The sequence below is a fragment of the Myotis nattereri genome (assembly GCF_964212035.1).
Source record: "Myotis nattereri genome assembly, chromosome: 3".
In the NCBI taxonomy this organism is placed as follows: domain Eukaryota; kingdom Metazoa; phylum Chordata; class Mammalia; order Chiroptera; family Vespertilionidae; genus Myotis; species Myotis nattereri.
Genome location: NC_138077.1, coordinates 153,783,049 through 153,803,348, shown reverse-complemented (window position 1 = coordinate 153,803,348; position 20,300 = coordinate 153,783,049). Strand labels below are relative to the sequence as shown.

The 20,300-nt window shown below is 41.6% G+C and overlaps 1 protein-coding gene across 1 annotated transcript in view; it reads right to left on the bottom strand.

Annotated features, from left to right (window-relative positions):
• LOC308514911 (uricase) overlaps positions 1-20,300 on the bottom strand; it is a gene marked incomplete at its 5' end in the record, with an annotated part of 31,816 nt that overhangs the window by 9,661 nt on the left and 1,855 nt on the right. The window contains 3 exons of the mRNA XM_081085257.1: positions 5,155-5,233; positions 5,331-5,447; positions 11,245-11,463. Of these exons, the coding sequence (XP_080941383.1) occupies positions 5,155-5,233; positions 5,331-5,447; positions 11,245-11,463 (415 nt within the window). The remainder of the gene's footprint in view (positions 1-5,154; positions 5,234-5,330; positions 5,448-11,244; positions 11,464-20,300) is intronic.

The window sequence follows — 20,300 nt, the reverse complement described above, 5'->3', positions numbered from 1 at the left end:
AGAGGGCTCCCTCCTCTCTGGTTCTGGGGTGCATCACCCAAGAACTACCGCTACCAAGTCGCCACAGCTTGGCAGCTCTTGTGTTGAGCGTCTGCCCTCTGGTGGTCAGTACGCATCATAGATACTGGTTGGAGCGTCTGTCCCCTGGTGGTCATTGCATGTCATAGCTACTGGTCGGATGGTCACTTAGCCTTTTATATATACAGATTCTGAAGTTCTCATTGGAAGTTATATCTGCAGAAGAATCAAGAGAAGGACACCAGCAATGCCTTAATGCTATTAGGTTGCCTGGGTTTATCGGATTCTAGATGAAGACGTGGTTCTGAAAAATCAGCATTTCTAAATGCAATGTGGAGCTGATCCAAGTGAGTCTAAGTCCCAAATCTGAGAGAAGTGTAGGAGTAATCAATAAGCATCTGTTGAATGAGTGAATGCAAGAGTGCAACATGTCTGGTTCACATCAAGAAATGAGTGTCTCACAACTTAGTCTCTTTTTCTCTAGACAGTTCTCTTCCATTGGTCTTTAGCATTTCCTTTCCTGATCACCCCACCCACAACTCTAATACAGAGTGTGGCAGGGAGAGGGGGAGAGGGCATCAATATCCTCTAAGAAAGTCTTGACTATCAGCATGAGTTTAGTTGTTATCTTTTTCAGTCATTACCTTACTGAATTCTCACATCTCTGTTACATAAGTAATTTTACCCAGGGGACTTCTAATCATTTGCCCATAGTGACCTGGCTAGGAACTAGCAGAAGTGGAGTTTGAAATCAATACCCCATTTTGAGATTCCATACGTTTCTTCCTCCTTTTTGGATTATTCTCGTCTACACAAAGTTTTCTCCTTCCTTTAACTCTCCCATTTCCTTACAATAAGAGGTCTTTCCAGGAGATAAAGGGGTTGCCATTTCCCATTCCATAGTGTACTTTGGGGGGCCTCTAATACAGCCCCGACTGAAAAAATACCATCTCCATTGTTCTGAAATGGAATGTGAAGCATCATTTTTAGAGTGGCCCCTATGTGTCTTGAAAACTTTTTATTCCTTAAAAATGTCCTATTGAAATACAAAGACCCCTTAAAGGACTGACTCTTTAAACCTTTATACATTAATACTATAATCTATTTCCAATAGTAATTGCCTCTAAAAAATATCCTATAGAAATGAAAGTGGGTTTGCAATCAGAAGTAGTGTTAAAAAAAGTAGTGGGAACCCTTGAAGGGAGATAAAGAGAAGGTGAAGGAGAAGCAAAGGCAAACTTTATCTATTTTATCTTTTCCTAAACAGCTGGCCTTGATTGCCAGCATCCATGTAATTAAAAAAAACTTTGGCTCCTCCAATGGTCTTAATTATAAGAGGATTCCTGGATACTGTTGCATAATGGTTGAGACCACAGCCTTGGGCCTCAGAATCTCTAAATTCAAATCTAAGCACTCTCTGTGCCTCTCCTCCCCAATTTATGAGCACTGTTCCCCTGAGAAAGTTACTTAAACTCTTTCTACCTTGATTTTCTCATCTGTCAAATGGAGATGGTAACCATACTTATTTCCTAGTTGACAGATGTCTAAGAAAAACTTGTAAAGAAAAATGGCTGCCCCATAGAAATGCTCTATAAAGGTTTTTATGATGATTTTGCCAGAACTGACTTCTTCTTAAAACTTCTACCACCTGTAAATATTCCCCAGGTTTCACAAAGGCTCACTGGGTTCTGAAAACTATTTCTGATGAGCCGTCACTATCCACCTCCAGCCAGGGACGAGATTTATTCATCTTCCAGGAGTGTCACTCCTGCCAGGCAACTTTGAAATGATCTCCTTTCTTGCTAGAATAAGACAATGGAGAAAGCAGTTGCATTTTCTAATTTGTTTTGGCCTTGGTTTCACACAGAATAAAATGTCTCATGTTCCCAAGGACAGTTAACTATTTGCTACAGTTTTGGCAGAACACAAACCATCTACTCCGGTGCACTCATCATTCTATGAACAAAAACAACAACAGAAAACCTATACTCTTTGAATGTGAATTTTTTCCCTTGGCAGACATTAGACTCTGGATGAAATCAGAGAGCTTATTGTAGCTCCTCTGTTGGCAGTGCCCCAGCTTCCTAAACACTGGTAAGAACCTGAGCCTTTCAAATTCATAGACCCAGCAACTAAAAATGTGATGCCTCACACACTTTAAAAAAGATTCCAATGTAGACTAACAAGAAGGAATTCACCCCCAAAGACTGTCCTTTTCTAGGTTACTTCCCATTAAACCACTTAATCAGCTTTTTTAAGTTTTTTGGTTTTTTATTTTTATTTTTTTGTCTGTCTGCCATGGTTATGGAGATTAAATGCCCAAGGAAGATTTTCACATTTCACTTTGCCAGAATACAATCTTCTCCAGCTTTTAGTGTCCTCCCACACACTTAACAGACTGTGGTGTATCTCTCAGAGAAGCACACATCCTCCCCCTTAGTTCTCCAAGGGAAAGACACTCACTGGGAATTAATAGAAAAGTCCAATTCCTTACCTACGCATCAGGTGTCACAAAGCACAAAGCTTTACTGAGCCAAGAAAAAAATCCTGTCATGAAGAGGATAATTGCTTCCACATTTAACACCTCCAAAAAGGACACAAATAGCTAAAAGCAGAATATTTTAAAACTATATGAAATCATTCTAGTAGAAAACCTCTAACTTACAAAGTGCTAGAAAAAAAATGAAGATCAATTAAATGTCATTTGCCTTGAGAGTCCATTTAGCACATGCAGGGAGAGCGAAAGCTCCCTCTGTGCACTTCTGGGTGGGGAGAGCTGACATCACCCAGAGGAAGGAAGTTAACTGGGCTTTTGTACCACTAGGTGATCATCAAGATGATTTTAAAAGACCTGGGGTTTGACAAGAACTCTTCTTTTGCATGAACTGGAGAGCACTTTAGTCTTGATATCTAAAGGACATGCACAGCCTTCTTGGACATACTCAGGCCGTCGCTGGCCTGAGTCTCCCACTTGTCCCATCTCACTTCTATGGTCTGCTCAGCTTGACATCTCTTAAGTCTATTCTCCTCCAGGACTTCCCTGTCATCATCCCTTCCTTAAAACCATCTTCCTACTCCCACTCGTTTCCATATTAATAGACTATTTTTCACAGCCAGTTGAGATCTCATCTGCATCCTTCATTCCTCTATTTAGCCATGAATTTTTATAATTAGTGTCAGATTGGGAGAAATTTGATGAGTTATGATTCAAATAGTGAAGAGGTTTGGGGCCCAATAGAGTTTAAATTAGTAACTCAGCCATCCTAGTGACTTCAAGGCACGGCTAAGCTTGGAGCTCATAGAGACACATGAAAGAAAGAGTTTGGAAGATCCAAGTTCCAAAATAACATCTAAACCAGCAGTCTGCACCCCACATGCAGGGTCCAGCCCTCCTCTCAGAGCTGGGGAAGTCACAAACATAACAGTCCTCATTCCTTTGGGTGAACAAATTTCTTTCACTCTTCCAGATTCTCCCATGGAACTAGCAGACTTTGAGACAGCCTAAAGTACACTAAATGATGCAATGGGAGTTTTACAGCAATTCTCAGGGCCCAAAACAGTGTTTGAGACTCAGTAGGCTTTCTATAAATGTTTGCTCAATTGATAAGAATGAATCCAGTCCACTAAGAGAAACCCAGTTACATATTCTGCTGGGAAAAGTCCCTTTTGGGAGTTGCATGGCTGAATGTGTGATTAAGTGCATGTGTTTGAGGGGGCAGAATTCTCACCAACCTAGCCAGCCCCCCACCAAAAGCCCTACTTAGGGGTTTATAACAACAGCCTTCACTCTGGATTGGTGTGTGTGTGTATGTAAAATGATTATTTTCTTCAGTTAAGCCTACACAAGGGCATTTCTTACTACAATAATTGTATATTGGCTCAACTCACAGTTTCAACTCTTAGATAATAAACAAATGAAGAATTAAAATCTGCTGCCCAAAGAGCACCAGATCCTTACTCTCCAAAGAGGCACAAAGTACAAATGTCATCTTCATACACACAACACTGGAAGATATGTGTGTGCACTCACATATGTGTGCACATACATACTGCCTACTCTTGAGGCAACTGTTGCTTCTTGCCCTCCTCTGATCCCTCCAGCCCCAGGGCATATTGGAGAGGCACTGGATTCCAGATGAGTCAAGCCGAGCTTCTGGGAACACTGCCACAGTGATCGTAATACCCCGAAGCTCTGTAGCTTTCTGCAGAAAGAAAAGGCTCTGGCCTAATTATGGTGACTAGTTTTTCCACCCTACAGCAGCCGGGTGACTACAATTCAGGCTGATGATAACTCCTAGAAATTCCTAGAAGGAACAAGGGTGTGAAGAGCAGCCGGTTTCTTATTATGATCAGAAGAACCTTGTACTTGACCGCCCCACTTCCAACTCCAGGGCTCTGCTAACATATTCTTTATAGAAGTCACCAATGTTCTACTTGCCAAACTGCACAGTTCCTCTTCAGTCTTCTTTTCACCTTCCAGTTGCAGAGACTGCTAGCTGTTCACTAAATCTACTTCCTCTTCCTCCTGGGTACCTGGCTAGACTACTTTTCCCAGCCTCCCTTTGCAGTTAGCTGAGGCTGTATGATTGGCTGCTCTCAAGTAGAAATGCTATGTGTTACTTTCAGGCCTGGGGTTATTGTAATTATGTTCCACCATTAATTTTAAAATTTCTTAAGAATTATATAATTGTCATTGCTATTTTAAGTGAGGTTCATTTTTATAGTAGTAGTACGCAAATAATGTGTCAGGGAAACTTGACTGTTATTTACTAGCTATTTCCTATAATACTTATTATAATTAAAGCATGGTATGATATTTAAAGTACTGGTCAGAAAGATCAGAAATTTGGGGGTTTGTCAGCGTGAGCCTTTTTTCCTTACCTCAAAACCTGGTAATAAAAATGATCCACTCCATTTAACTCCCAGATTTCTTGCAAAAGCTATTATTTCATTTTTCATTTTTAAGAAAAAAAGTAGATTGTTTTAAAATATAATTTAAAGTCACAATGCTCATTCTCATCTCAGGTTAAAAAGCTTTCAAAATTCTCTACAGTTTCCTATTAAACAGAATAACTTAGAAGAAGAGAAACCTGAAATTGCTATAGCAGAATCAAAACATGAAAAATATTTTCTCACCACTCCTCAACTGTTCAACCTCACAGAAGTGCGTTCCAGTGGGAGTATGAATAAACGCGTGGACATGCTTAGCTCCATTCTGAAATTTAGAAACCAACATTGTTTCCAATAAAATTTCAGTATGTCATAAAGCCAATTTCTTTAATTAAACTGAGAGCACAAATAAGTAAAGTAACCTTTTCAAAACGCTTCCAAGGGACTTCTTCCACGTAGACTTGAGCTCTGATGACATGGTTAAAAGAAGAAAGGAAATGTTCACAGATATTCATAGCAAACGTTTCTATGCTTTTGATCTGTAAAAAGAAACAAAATGGGGGTGAGACCAAGATGGTGGCATAGGCCTCCCATAACCACATCAAAATTACAACTAAAATACAGAACAACCATTATCCAGAACCATCAGGAAGCTGGCTGAATGGAAGTCCTACAACTAACGAGGTAAGAAAGAAAGAACACAGAGACTGCTGGGAGGCGTGGAGGCATGGAACGGGCTGGTCCAGCACCCACATGTGCCACTTTTTTAATTAGGTGGGAGATTGTCTCTGCGGAGGCCGCCCAGAGGAGCAAGGGGTCCCAGCCCCACAGTAGATGCCCAGCCCAGGGTCCCAGAGTTGGGAAAAGAAGTCCCCGTAACTACAGCTGTAAAAACCAGTGCAGACTGGGGCTCACTGACACAGAGGCTGCTGGAGACCCAGCTGCTCCTCCTAAAATGTTGGCAGACAAATTGAACTTGCAAAGTCCCACTTCCTCTGAGCTCCAGCGCCAGGGCAAGGCTCTCAGGACACAGACACATACAAGGAGGAACTGGATTGTCTGGCATCGGGGCAGGAACCTGGGGGTGGTGTTCTCCCAGACGAGGTATTTGCAGGGATCATTGTTCTTATGCTGGGACGTCCCCACAGGGCTGACTGACAGCCATTTCTGTTTGCTCCACCCTGGTGATCCCTGAGACCCGCCTCATCCAATTTCCAGCTGCACCCAACCAGTGTGCAGCGGATTTTGCATATGAATAGCCTGTCCTTGCTCAGGCTAAAAATCTGTCAAACAAACTGCAGCTGGTCAGGGAGCCCCAAACCTATCAATAAATAACCCAAGACCTAGCACCAGCACCCACCTGCCTTGCTTCACAGATGGGCCTCATCTGGGCACTTCCAAACCTGATACAAAGAAAAGGAATCTGCAGATCTCTCTATAGCTCCTGCTGTGTGGCCCCAGGCAGTGGCTGCCTTTACTCCTCTCTGGAGACTCAAGAGCCAGTGTACGCAGTGTCAGATCATACCAGATTACAACTCTACACATCCATAAATAACACACTCAAGGGGCAGACTCAGTGAACGCCAAAGCCCCACTAAAGCAAGTCCTGCTCCATAGGGTGTTTCCTGCACAGCAGCTCTCCCTCTGTAGTCACAGCTGGTCCTCATAGCCAATTGGCCTGGAAGTCAATTCCTCCCAGTGACACCAACAGCAATCAAGTCTCAACTACAACAAGACTGTGCACACAGCCCACAAAGGGGTGCACCAAGAGAGTCCACCTCAGGTGATTGGGGAGGCTGAGCCACTGGGCCCTATAGGACACCTACTACACAAGGCCACTGTATCAACTCAATGAGACATAGCAGCTCTACCCAATACATAAAAATAAACACAGGGAAGCAGCAAAAATGCAGAGACAAAGAAACATGTCACAAATGGAAGAAATGGAAGAAAGCAAACTACTGGATATAGAGTTCAAAATCACAGTTATAAGGTTACTCAAGAATCTTTTAGAGACCTCCAAGGGACTTAGTGAGACTTTTAAGGGTCTTAGTGAAAATGCCAAAAAATGGAAAAGGACAAGTCAGAAATTAAGCATACACTAACTGAAATAAAGAATAATATACAAGAATTCAACAGTAGACTAGAGGATCCTGAGAATCAAATCGATTTGAAATATGAGGAAGCAAAAACACCCAACCAGAAGAGAAAAAAGAAAAAGGAATCCAAAACTATGAAGATAGTGTAAGGAGGCTCTGGGACAACTTCAAGCATACTAACATCCACATTATGGAGGTGCCAGAAGAAGGGAGAGAGCAAGATATTGAAAATGTATTTGAAGAAATAATGACAGAAAACTTCCCCTACCCGGTGAAAGAAATAGACTTAAAAGTCCAAGAACCACAGAGAATCCCAAACAAAAGGAACCCAAAGAGGACCACACCAAGACACATCATAATTAAAATGCCAAGGACTAAAGACAAAGAGAAAATCTTAAAAGCAGCAAGAGAAAAGCAGTTAGTTACCTACAAGGGATTGCCCATATGACTGTCAGCTGATTTCTCAACAGAAACTAAGCAGGCCAGAAGGAAGTGGCAAGAAATATTCAAAGTGATTAATAGCAAGGACCTACAACCAAGATTACTCTACCCAGCAAAGCTGTCATTTAGAAGTGAAGGTCAGATAAAGAGCTTCACAGACAAAAAAAATGGTAAGGAGTTCATTACCACCAAACCAGTATTATATGAAATGCTGAAGGGTATTCTTTAAGAAGAGGAAGAAGAAGAAAAAGATAAAGATAAAAAATATGAACAACAAAATGGCAACAAATACATATCTATCAACAATTAAATCTAAAAATCAGAATAAACAAATGCAAAATCTAATGAACAGAATAAACTGGTGAATAAAATAGAATCAGAGGCATAGAAATAGAATAGACTGATGATTCTCAGAGGGAAGGGAGGATGGTGGGCAGGAAGAAATTAAAGATCTTATGTGTATACTAGTGGCCCAGTGCATGAATTTGTGTGCATTGAAAGGATATTAATTAGAAGGTGGCTGGCGGGGTGGGACTGAGCAAGATGGGCTGGACATGCCCTGGAGCCAACCTCCCATGGTCCCTCCCAGGCGGACCGTACCTGGGTGGCACTGTGGCTCAAATGGCATCTGCAGTCACCACAGCTCCACAGTAAACTAGATTCGGGGCCGACAGTGCCCCAGCAACAACCTAACCCATGGCCAAAGGTGGAATCTCACAGCCCCATGAGGAATCGGGCTCCCTCCTCTCTGGTTCTGGGATGCATCACCCTAGAACCGCCACTGCCAAGTCACCACAGCTCAGCAGCTCCTGTACATCTGTCCCCTAGTGGTCAGTGAATGTCATATCTACCAGCCAGTCAGATGGTCAGACAGTTGGACAGTCACTTAGCCTTTTATATATATAGATATGCATTATCTATGAACACAGACAATAGGGTGGCAAAAGCCTGGGGTGGGGCAGGACCCAGGTGGAGTGGAGCAATAGGGGGGAAAAGAGGGACATCTGTATAATCTCAACATTAAAGATTTAAAAAAAAAAACATTTTAAAAAAGAAACAAAATGCTAGTGACCAGAAATACTTGTCCCACTTAAAAATAATTTTTAATACCCATGGATCTCCCTTTTGAATCACGTGCTATCTAGAGACAGAGAAATGTAAAATTAGAAAGAATCTTGAGAGCTGAATGGGTTGTTATTCCAATTTTTCACAAGGGCTCCTAAGTGTAATTGATAAATCACCATCACCAAGTGAGACTATCATTTTTTTTAAGAAACCTGCTTTGTAGGACATGTGTCAATCAGTAGATGAGCAAAAGTAACGTGTTCAGATGCTTCTCACAATGAGTTTGCCATTACCTACACCAGGTACAGTACTACATTATACTCCAAAACACTCTGGACTCTATGAGGCTGGCAAATAGGCCTCCAAGTTTTCCGAGGAAAAATGTTAATGAAGGGTCGCTTCAGCTGTCTTTGCCTTGCAAACAGTCTTTCTGTTGACCATCCTCAGCTCTTCACCCTCATAAAGCAGCTCCTCACTTCCACACAAATTCTTCATATTAATCTCCAGGCAATGTTTGATGGTGTTATCATAATCTACAGATTAGTTAGGGCTTTCCTATAATTAAGGTGGACTATTTATACAGGTTTCCCCAGGATAAATCTGACATTTTTGAGACATATTCTACCTGCTGTCCTAGAATAATTATTAATAGCATCCCATTCCACTCTCAACAGTTTCCTGATTTGGAAAATGAAAGGACTAACTTGAAAAGAAACATACACCCCCATGTTGATTGCAGCATTATTACAATAGTCAAAATATGGAAATGACCTAAGTGTTCATCAATGGATGAATGGATTAAGAAAATGTGATATATATAATGCATTGGTTCTCAACCTTCTGGCCACTTAAATAGAGTTCCTCATGTTGTGACCCAACCATAAAATTACTTTCATTGCTACTTCATAACTGTAATGTTGCTACTGTTATGAATCATAATGTAAATATCTGATATGCAGGATGGTCTTAGGCGACCCTTGTGAAAGGGTCGTTCGACCGCGAAAGGGGTCCCAACCCACAGGTTGAGAACCGCTGATATAATGGAACATTATTCAGCCATTAAAAGAATGAAATTTTGCCATTTGCAAAAACATGAATAGAACTTGAGGGCATTATGCTAAGTGAAATAAGTCAAACAGAGAAAGAAAAACACTCTCTGATCTCACTTACATGTAGAATCTAAAACAAACTAATAAAACCAAGCCCACAGATACAGAGAACAGATTGGTGGTTGCCAGAGGTGAGGGGTCAGGGGTGAGAAGTCAAATAAATAAAAGGAGTCAAAAGGTACAAACTTCCAGTTGTAAAATAAATAAATCATGGGATATAATATGCAGCATGGAGACTACAGTTAGTAAGACTATACTGCATATTTGAAAGTGGCTAAGAGAGGAAATCTTAAAAGTTATCACAAGAAAAACAATTCTGTAACTATGCATGGTGATGGATGTTAACTAGACTTATTGTGGTGAACATTTTGCAATAAAGGCAAATAGCAAACCATTATAGTATACACCTAAAACTAATATATGTCATATGTCCATTATATTTCAATTTAAAAAATAGGAAAAATGTGTTCTGGTTTGGATAAAAATTATATGATCATTTTATCTAACATGAATTAACTTGGTGTTCAAACAGCCGGATTCATTCCTTCACTTCTCTTCACTTCTCACACAGTACAGAAAATGTAAGAATCTGTGCTACCCAGCTCTCTTTTTTGGTGCAGTACAGAAACCTGTTTTCAATTTATGTTTTTAAGAGAGCAATGCCTTTGTCCATAGCCATGTCTGTGCTTGCTGGGCCATTCTGATTAGCAAGAGAAAGGTTCAGAGTGGAGATATGCCTTGCAGAATTTGTATTTCAGTTAAATTTCTTCATTTCATGGGTGTGGATTTCATGCCAAAAAGCATGAGAAAAGAAGCTTTCCTAACTACATTTCTTGGATTTTTAGGCTTCTTAGCCAATAAAAAATTTTTTCTTGAATTGCCCAGAAATCTGCTGGTGGACCAGCACAGCTTCACTCACACTTAAAAAAACTTGAGGTGAAAGTGCTAACATATCAGACTCTATCAGTTCCAATGCCTTTTGAAAGAGTATAATTGCCTCCATATATGGATACTAAATGGTCATGGAGTTAGGAAGACCAGGAAAGCATTAAAAGTTGGACAAATATATTTCAAAGTGTATCTTGTACTTAAGATTTTCTTTTATAGCAACACCAAGAAGAGAAATTGTATTTTCTTCTATAAATTTTAAGATGAAAAAATAAATAATTAGACTCAAAGAAACGCATGACAAAAATGTGTAAATTTATGGTCTGAAATGCTCTCAGGACCTTGATTTTTGTCATGGTCCTAATCAAAAGGTAACCATAAAATTCTTTAATAGGTTTCTCTATCTAAAAGGTGTTATAAGTGTTGAGATCCAAGAAAAGAGAACAAAGAGGTGAATTAAAAACAAACAAACAAAAACAACCAAGCTTTTCTGTAAGATTGGGAACTTTAGAATGGGGGGAAAAAAAACTTTTTTTAATGGCTTAAATGTAAAAATAAGGTTATAATTGTAATAATCAGAGTATTCTTGAAAGCAAGGTCATGTCTTACTTTTGAAGAAGAATGGAGAAAGGAGAATCACAAAGGGAACTTGAAATAAGCAAGCAATATCATTATGTTATAGAATAGTGAATTCTGCATCATAATTGGCAGCATCTAAGAATAATAACACATACTCCTTTGAACTTTGCCAAGACGTGAACTGTGTTCTTGATGGTGTCTGTAGGGATGATGTCTGAATTATCTCCATGTAGATAATCTTTTTTGGAGCTCAGAGTAAGTTGCACCGAAGTTGCCACCTCTTTAATGCTGTGAAATTTTCCATCTCGCTGAATACGGAGAACTTTTACCATATCCTTCCCGTAGCCAGTTCGGACAAACTCCACCTCGTCATTCTGCAATGAAAACATAGTTGTTGATAAAGGCTAAGTGAAAGCAAAAGGTCAATTGCAATTTGTCTAAGCCTTAATTGTATCATAGACAGCAGGTCCTCGTTCTGGTATAATTGATCAGATGCCATACTAACTTAACTTTTATTTATATCAATTAGCCTGTGGTAAAACTGGTTACATAATAATGTTTTTCACTATACTTCCAAGAACCTATCAATATTAAGTGAGGAATTCCTATAATTTTAATAATCAGAGTATTCTTGAAAGCAAGGTCATGTCTTACTTTTGAAGAATGGAGAAAGGAGAATCACAAGTAACCAATGAAACTATATCAGATTGGCCTGAACACAGGTAGATGGCTTTCTTGATAATAATAAGTAATAATAATAACTGTACTTCATGGGCTAAACGACTCTGTTTTATTTAATCCCTGCTAAGGTAATCCTTATAACAGCTCTGAGAACTAGTATTATTCCCATTTTACAGAGGGAGAAACTGAGGTTCCAAAAGTTTAAGCAACTTGCCCTCCTACACATAGCTAGTAAAGGATAGAGCCAAGCACTCACACTCAGGTCTGTTGACTTTACCTTGTGTACTCCTAACCACTTCACAAACAGCCTTTCTTGTATAAAATGCTTTGACTATGTGAACTGGAAATAATTGTATTCCATTTTTTATAGAGAGTGATATTCTGGAGAAAATGTCTTGTGATCAATAAAAACAATTTGAAAATTGATTCTTCTACCTGCTGGCAGGAAGCAGGGTAATTAGTGACAGGGTCCAGGTTACCTTCAGGAGTGCGGAGCCAGGGCCGGCTGACGCAGGGAAAGCTACGCTTTAGCAAAGAGACACTCAATAAAAGCTTCGTGATTGAGTCATTAGTGCTCTTGTCTGAAGCTGGAGCCCTCACTAGCTAATACGTCCGTCTCCACTGCTGGGTTCCGCAGGACTTGTGCCTGGGCTTTATTGGTGTTGGAGAGGAGAGGCAGGAGGGAGCAGAGGAACAAAAACACATTTTTTTTCAGCATTGAAATTGCACATTAAAACTTTAATGAAAGAAGGGGACAAAAGTAAATCAAAAACAACATTCAGTGAAAATGTGGGGAAGGACACAGGGAAGGAAACTGGCCTGCTCATGGCACGTAGGTGATATGCTGAGAAACCCCAGGGCTGCCTACAAATGTTTGCATAAAAAATCACCAGGTCCCCTGGGAAAGTTTTTAAAATTCTAGCCAACATCAGAAATTATTGTAATGTTCCTAATCACAATGAGATGGGAGGCTGTCTTAAATCTTGGGGATAAACCCTAAAAATGAGTGGTGTCTGAATTCAATCCTTTCTCTGTGGGAAGGACACACTGAAGGGACAACTCTTGGAGAGGCCCCTCAAAAGCCTCTGACCCAATCGTTGGGAGACTTATAATTCAAAAACAGGGCCAATAAGAAAACAGAAGGAGCAGACTTAAGGGATCCTAACGAGAACTGTAATAGTGACAGGGAAAGGGGCGTGTTGTATAGTTATAATGGCTTTGGGATCAGAGCAGGCCCAAATGCTGCCTTCCTACTTACTAGTATAGCTTTGTAGCTGGTGACAAATAATTTGATGTCTCTGAGCCTCAGCGTTCCCATTTGTCCAATGAAGATAGACACTCCTTCTTGTAGGGTTGCTGGTGAGTGTGAAAGACCTGGTTCAGTTCCTAGTACCAGCGATGCAGAGAGGTCAACCCTAATAATAGTGGTCACATCCGGCCTGGCTGTGGGCACAGCAGCAGCAGAGAGAGCCAGGGGGACCTTGAGAAGGCCCAGTCTTTGGAGTGGAGAGCACTACTGGTAGCAGCTAAGAAGGACCCTGATGTGCCTTGAGCAACAAGAGATTCCACCTGGGGGAGAGAGGCACCTGGCTGGCTTGGGGCCCTTGGATGATATGGTCTGGGATCCAGAACCAAAGTCTCTGAAATTACCCATTGTCCCCAGTGCACAGTTAAGACTCAACAAATGTTATTCCTCAGTTCCATCCTCTGCTACAAAATCCTCAAGGTACAGTAGGTTAGTCTGTGAAAGCAAGTGGTCCCTAAGTGATATATATGAAGATTAAATGATAGCCACTCTTCCTAGCCCCAGCCTGCTCATCTCTCCAGTTTCATGTCTTGCCACACTATTTTGAACTGCTTCGCTGTCCTGAGCTGACTGTGGTTGCCTAGGCTCTGCATGCTTTTCAGCCTGTAGACCTTTGAATTTGCCACTCTTTCTTTCTTGAACACTCCTTCCCTTCCTCACTACCCAACTACCAACCTCTTCACCTGCCTAACTTCTTCTAGGCGTCCAATCTCAGATGTCACTTCTCCCGGTAATGTGCCCCAGCCCCTCAGGTCTGGAGTAGGTGCCCTTCAGTGCGCTTTCAAAATAGTTATTTTGTCAAATTGTATTGCAATTGCCTCATTTTGTGTCTAATTTCTTCAGGAATGGTAAATTATGGAAGCAGGAACAATTTTTATCTTAGTTGTTATGGCAACCCCAGTGCTCTGCACAGTGCCTGGAACATCAAGAGGTACTTAATAAAGTGCTTAATAAATGTGTCTTGAATGAATGAATGGTGCACCACCACCTCCAACCCTGTGTTCAAGAAAATAACCCAAAGATTTCAATGCAGGAAGAGCTGCTTTAGCTCAATCAGGAAGTTCCTCTTCCTGGGAAGGTGGGGAAGGCCCCCTCTTTCCTCTGATCACCACAGCCCGGAGATCACAGGCACAGCTGGCCAGAGAACAAAGGCCCAGGAAGGGCAGAGCTGGGTGTAGACAGAGTCAGCGATGCAGCACAAAGTGTTCGCATTGCTAACAAGACCGAGCGCTCCAGCACAGCGCAGCCGTCCCAGAGTTCCTGCACGTCACACACGAGAGAGGCCAGTGGTCCTTAGCCAGCTCCTGACGAGGCCTCGGCACCCGAGCAAGGCTGGAACAAAGAGTCCGAATAAAAAGGACACAACCGTCTGAGGCTGGAGCAGAATGGAACAAGGACGATGCGGGACACCCAAGGGTCTCTCAGCAGGACCCGACAACACGGGTGGTAGCCTGGACCACAGCTGACGTTGTTCTTTTTTATAAGGCTTCCTCACTTCCATCGTCAGAGAAATCAGAAGGGCCAGAACCCGTTGTGCATCATGCCCAGTATGGCGCAGAGATGCACATCCGAGACGGCTGCACAGTAAAATGCAAAGGCCGCTCTCATCTGGCGCGTGGTCAGGGGCTGAGAGCGTGGGCTCTGGGCTCTGGAGTCAGGCAGGCCCGGTGTGGATCTTTGTCCTGCTACCTAGTAGCTCTGTGAATGGAGGCAAACTTCTCCATCTATAAAATGGGAATGATAGCAGTGCACCTTTCTTAGGATTGCTGTGAGGATTACATAAGAAAAAACATCACGTACTTAGAAAAGTGTCTGGCAAATAGTAAGTGTTCAATAAATGTTAGCTATAGTTATCATTGATAAATGATAATTCTATTTCAAATGTTTGCATCAAAGGGTCCCGTGGTTACTGTTTGCAATAAATAGCCAGACTGCACACCAATCCAGAACCCGGGTGGTGAAAATCAAAGACTGCTGCTGTGATGAGGCCTGAGTCAGCCTTCATGCTTCTGCTGGGATGTCCTGCCCCAGGCTGTGGGGCTTGAGGACATGGTTACAAAAGGACTCGATTTCCTAGAGAAACAAAACAAAATATCAGCAGGAATAATCTTTTCCTGGCTCCACATGAGAAAAATCCCCTTTTCTTAGACATCTTTTGAAATACAAAAGGATGGAGACTCATTATTTGCCCGCAAGTAATGTTGGAGGAAACTCTCAGAGATTTTAAGTAAATCATATGAAGTTTCACTTTTGTAATGAGATAGTGACTGTTCTCTCATTCCCAGGTCATACTGAAAGTGATGGAGGCTGTCACTACAGTCTAAGGCAGCGGTTCTCAACCTGTGGGCGTGACCCCTTTGGTGGTCGAACGACCCTTTCACAGGGGTCGCCTAAGACCATCCTGCATATCAGATACTTACATTACGATTCATAACAGTAGCAACATTACAGTTATGAAGTAGCAACGGAAATAATGTTATGGTTGGGTCACAACATGAGGAACTGTAGTTAAAGGGCCAGAAGGTTGAGAACCACTGGCAAGCGGGTCTTAGCCTGGAGTCTGTTAACCTCTACAGGGCCCCATGGATGGACTTGAGGCAGAAAAATATTAGGAACGATGAGGTAAAACTTTTACAAATGTAAATTTTAAAATAACTAGAATTTTCTTTCAAGACCAGCACTCTACCCTCCATAGCAGACAGGAATACAAAAGGGCTAGCTGTTTAGGACCCATCACCCAAGTGTGAATATCGATTCAGCTGTAGTTGTGCTGTGTCAACTGGAAGAACTATGCATGGAGACAGCCTGTGGAATGTGATGGAAAAGTTCTTCCAGTTCTCTGTGCAGGTTTGCCCGCTTGCCTGGATATTTTCTTGCACATTTGTGTGCAAAAGGACTTGGGAAGAAAATCCTGAACTAACATAAGAGAAAGGAGCACTCCAATGAACAATGTTAATATCACTTAGGTGATTTCTAACAATATGGAATGAGAAGAACAGTAATGATGCATATAACAACCACAGAGGCAGCTGGTATTTTTTTGGTTGCCTAGGATCTCCTAAATGTCACATAGGAAAATATTGATATCTAGTGGAAAATGCCATGTGGCTTTAGGCTATAGAGTAGTTTATTTTTGCCATCAAGGGAAGATGTGCCCTGAGTTATGTTCAAAGGGTGACCCTAGAGGGGTTTGTCAAGCAGATGTTTCCAGGAACAGTATAATGTATACACTTAATATGGTAGCGAGAAAGGGTGACCTGCTGCTTAATGAAGAGACTCCATTTACAGGCGCTCCATTACTTTCATACTTCTGCCTGCTACAAAAGAAGAGAGAGTCGTCACTAAATGCCAGGGGAAATGCTCATTTTCTTGCCCGCCTCTCCAGGGCACCAAGCAGCCTTAGGGGAGGGAACTGGATCAGGGCCCTGAGGTGTCTCTAGAATTGGGGGCAGGATACCCCACAAACAAAGGATTGATGAAGCCCTCCAAAAAGGCAGTTAAGAAAATTTTACTGAAATGCATACACTAAAAGATATCTCGCCCTAGCCGGTTTGGCTCAGTGGATAGAGAGTTGGCCTGCAGACTGAAGGGTCATGGGTTCAATTCTGGTTGCGGGCACATACCTTGGTTGCAGGCTTGATCCCCAGTCCTGGTTGGGGCACATGCAGGAGGCAACCAATTGATGTGTCTCTCTCACATCGATGTTTCTCTCTTTCTGTCTCTCCCCTGCCTTTCCACTCTCTCTAAATATCAATGGGAAAATATCCATTGATATTTTTAACAACAACAACAACAACAAGATATTTTGTTCCTAATGTATAAGTCTTGAAAATAAAAATAATACTAGCAACCATTTAGTGAGGGTTTGATATGCATCAGGAACTTTGCATATATTACTTCATTTAATTATTTAAAAAACAACAACCTGTAAAGTAGTTATATTATCCAAGTTTGACAAAGGAAGACACCAGGGCCGGGTAATCTGCCACGGTCAGACAGTTACTAGGTGACAGAGCAGGAGGAGAGCCCAGCCCATTTGGCTCCAGATGACATGCCCTTCCCCACTACCTCAGAGTCCCTACGTCCCTTGCTGGCAAGCCCCTCCACTCATTAGGAACAGGAAAAAAAGCATTCTGATCCCAACAGGAGGGGGGATGGCCATGCTATTGCAGAAACCTTTATTTCTGCATCATTTTTAAATTTTCCACCCAATGAGACCTACGGTATCTTATCTATTCCTCACAAAAACCTTGTAATTTGGTGGACAGACTCCCTATCCTATATAATAAAAGTCTAACATGCTAAGTATCTGGTCATCCGGTCGTCCTTTCAACCAATCAAAGTGTAATATGCTAATGATATACTAAGGCCGCTCAACCACTTGCTATGACGTGCACTGACCACCAGGGGGCAGATGCTCCGACCGATAGGTTGACTTGCTGCTGGAGTCCCGCCAATAGGGACTGAGCAAAATGGGTCGGACACGCCCTGGAGCCCTCTCGTGGCCTCTCCCCTGCTGGTCAACCTCCCGCATCTCTCCCCAGCCCTGATCATGCATTGGTGGGGTCCTTTGGCCTGGCCTGCACCCTCTTGCAATCCAGGACCCCTCAGGGGATGTCAGAAAGCCGGTTTTGGCCCGATCCTGCAGGCCCCACTGGTGCATGAATTCGTGCACCGAGCCTCTGGTTTTAAAAATAAACTAACTTACCCTAGCCGGTTTGGCTCAGTGGATAGAGCATCAGTCTGAAGACTGAAGGGTCCCAGGTTTTATTCTGGTCCAAGGCATATGCCTGGGTTGCAGGCTCGATCACCAGTTGGGGCCATGCAGGAGGCAGCCGATCAATGACTCTCTGTCATCATTGATGTTTCTATCCCTCTCTCCCTCTCCCTGCCTCTCTGAAATCATTAAAAATATATTTTAAAAAATATAAATATAAAAATAAACTAGCACAGAGATGTTAAGTGAGCTGCCCAAAGTCACACAGCTAATAGACAGACAGGAATAGTAGAAAAAGCTTGCTGAGACTGTCAAGTTTTATTTTACTTACACTAAGCTAGGCAGAACTTACCCAACACCAAGAGATGCCCACCCCCCATCCAAAACATCACTTTTTCTAGCACTTCAGTCATTTTTTTTTTTAATTACAGGCTAAGTATAAGCTCAGATGGATTCTGTGTTTATTGCAAGAGCATTTAGGCTGTGAAGTAAGGGGATAATCGAAGGGTGATTGCCCTTTGGGGCAGGATCAAAACTCAGTTTCATGCCTTTAACCACAGGGCACTATGTCTGAATTAAACATTGACATTTATCTGGCTGATGTAGACTTATGTGTGGTCATTGGAACCATGTTGCCAATGGACTGGTTTTAGTCCATCTGTAAGGACAAAGAAGTGGGTGCATCTTGGAAGAAAAGGAAACAAGGTGGGAAGGAATCAGCAGTGAATGAGCTCCCGTTTATGTGTCAGAGGCTGTGCACACAGCATCTCACCAAATCCTGACAGCGCTCTGTAAAGGTGCAGAGCATGAATCCCACCTTTACAAAAGGAAGCTGATGTTCATCATTTTCATTTGGTCAAAACCACTTGGCTAATGAGCATCGGGGGCAGGCATGGAACCCAGGCCTGATTATTTGCATTCTATCCCCGCTGCCTTCACACATTACAATGAAGTTCTTTATAATGGGATTTTACCTACCTAACCACTTTTATTTATTTCTCTGATTAGTTTTAATTCATTCTAACTCACATAACCCTAAACTCTTTTCCATTAAATTCCTACATTCACCTTTATTTTCTTAGCTTCTTCTATGTGACAAGCACCACAGTAAGCTCTCTAGAAACAACAGTAAACAAGACAGACACTGTTCTACCCGGATAGAGAGACTAGAACAAACTTTTTTGGTAAGGAATCAGAAAGCTAGTATTTTAGACTTTGCAAGCTGTTATGATCTCTGGTGCAACTGCTCATTTCTGCCATAATAGCATAAAGTAGCTACATAATACATGAATGAATGGGTATGACTGTGTTTCAATAAAAGTTTCTTTATAGAAACAGACAGTGGGCCAGATTTGGCTCACAGGAGTTTGCTGACCTCTGCTCTCTAAAGTAACCCAGGAAAGTCATCAAGTAATCAGAACACATTCTTGTAATTACTCTAATTGAAAAAATACAGTGAGCTCTGGGCCTATGTTGCAGAGACACCTAAGCCAGTTGGAGAGAGATTCAGGATGGCTTCCAGGAGAAATTGGCATTCACAAAACCACCTGAACAATGAGAGGAATTAACCAAATAAAATTTTTCTGGCCCTCTTCCACTTATGTTCTCCTTCAACCACATTTCTAAGGGACAATTCCTTATTTTATAAATATCTGAGTCTTTTTGCTTGTCTCATCCCTTCTTATCAAAATAATTCAAGTCCCCTTCCCTTCCTCCCTCAACAAGTGCATCAACTTTTTCCCTCAGTCTGTCACATTCTAGATTTTACTCCATACATCAGCAGTCTTTTAAAAATTTGAACAAAAATAAAAGTTGAACTTAGATAAACTTTATAGTATGTAAATCAGACCTTACAAGCCTATTGAAAATAAATAAATAAGGCCAGGAGTCCTTACAGGATGACTAAACTTTTTAAAAATATATATTTTTATTGATTTCAGAGAGGAAGGGCGAGGGAAAGAGAGATAGAGACATCAATGATGAGAGAGAATCATTGATTGGCTGCCTCCTGCACACCCCTTATGGGGACCGTGCCTACTGCATGTCCAGACTTGAACCATGACCTCCTGGTTCATAGGTGGACATTCAACCACTGACCCACACCAACCAGGCAGGATGACTAAACTTTGATGAAGCCAGCACAGACCAGGATCTGGAAAAACTTAACTTTATCTCAGTCTCAAAAAGTTACCACAGATTAAGCATCAAGGAGCTTGAATTCATAGTCCAAAATCTAAAGTACACAATGAGAGAGAGAGAGAGAGAGAGGGTTGTAGAAACAACAGATAGCAAAGTGTGACTTGCCGAGTCTTCAGATATTAAAATTATCAGACATAAAGTACAAAAATATATACTTAATATTTTTATAGACATGAGAGAGAAGAATGAATTTATCTTTTTTTGAGATAAGAGTGTAGCTTCTCTTGAACAAGAAACAAGGGACCATGAAAAAGACCAAGTAAATTTGAAACAGAACCCAGTAGACCCTTCTAGAAATTCATTGATAA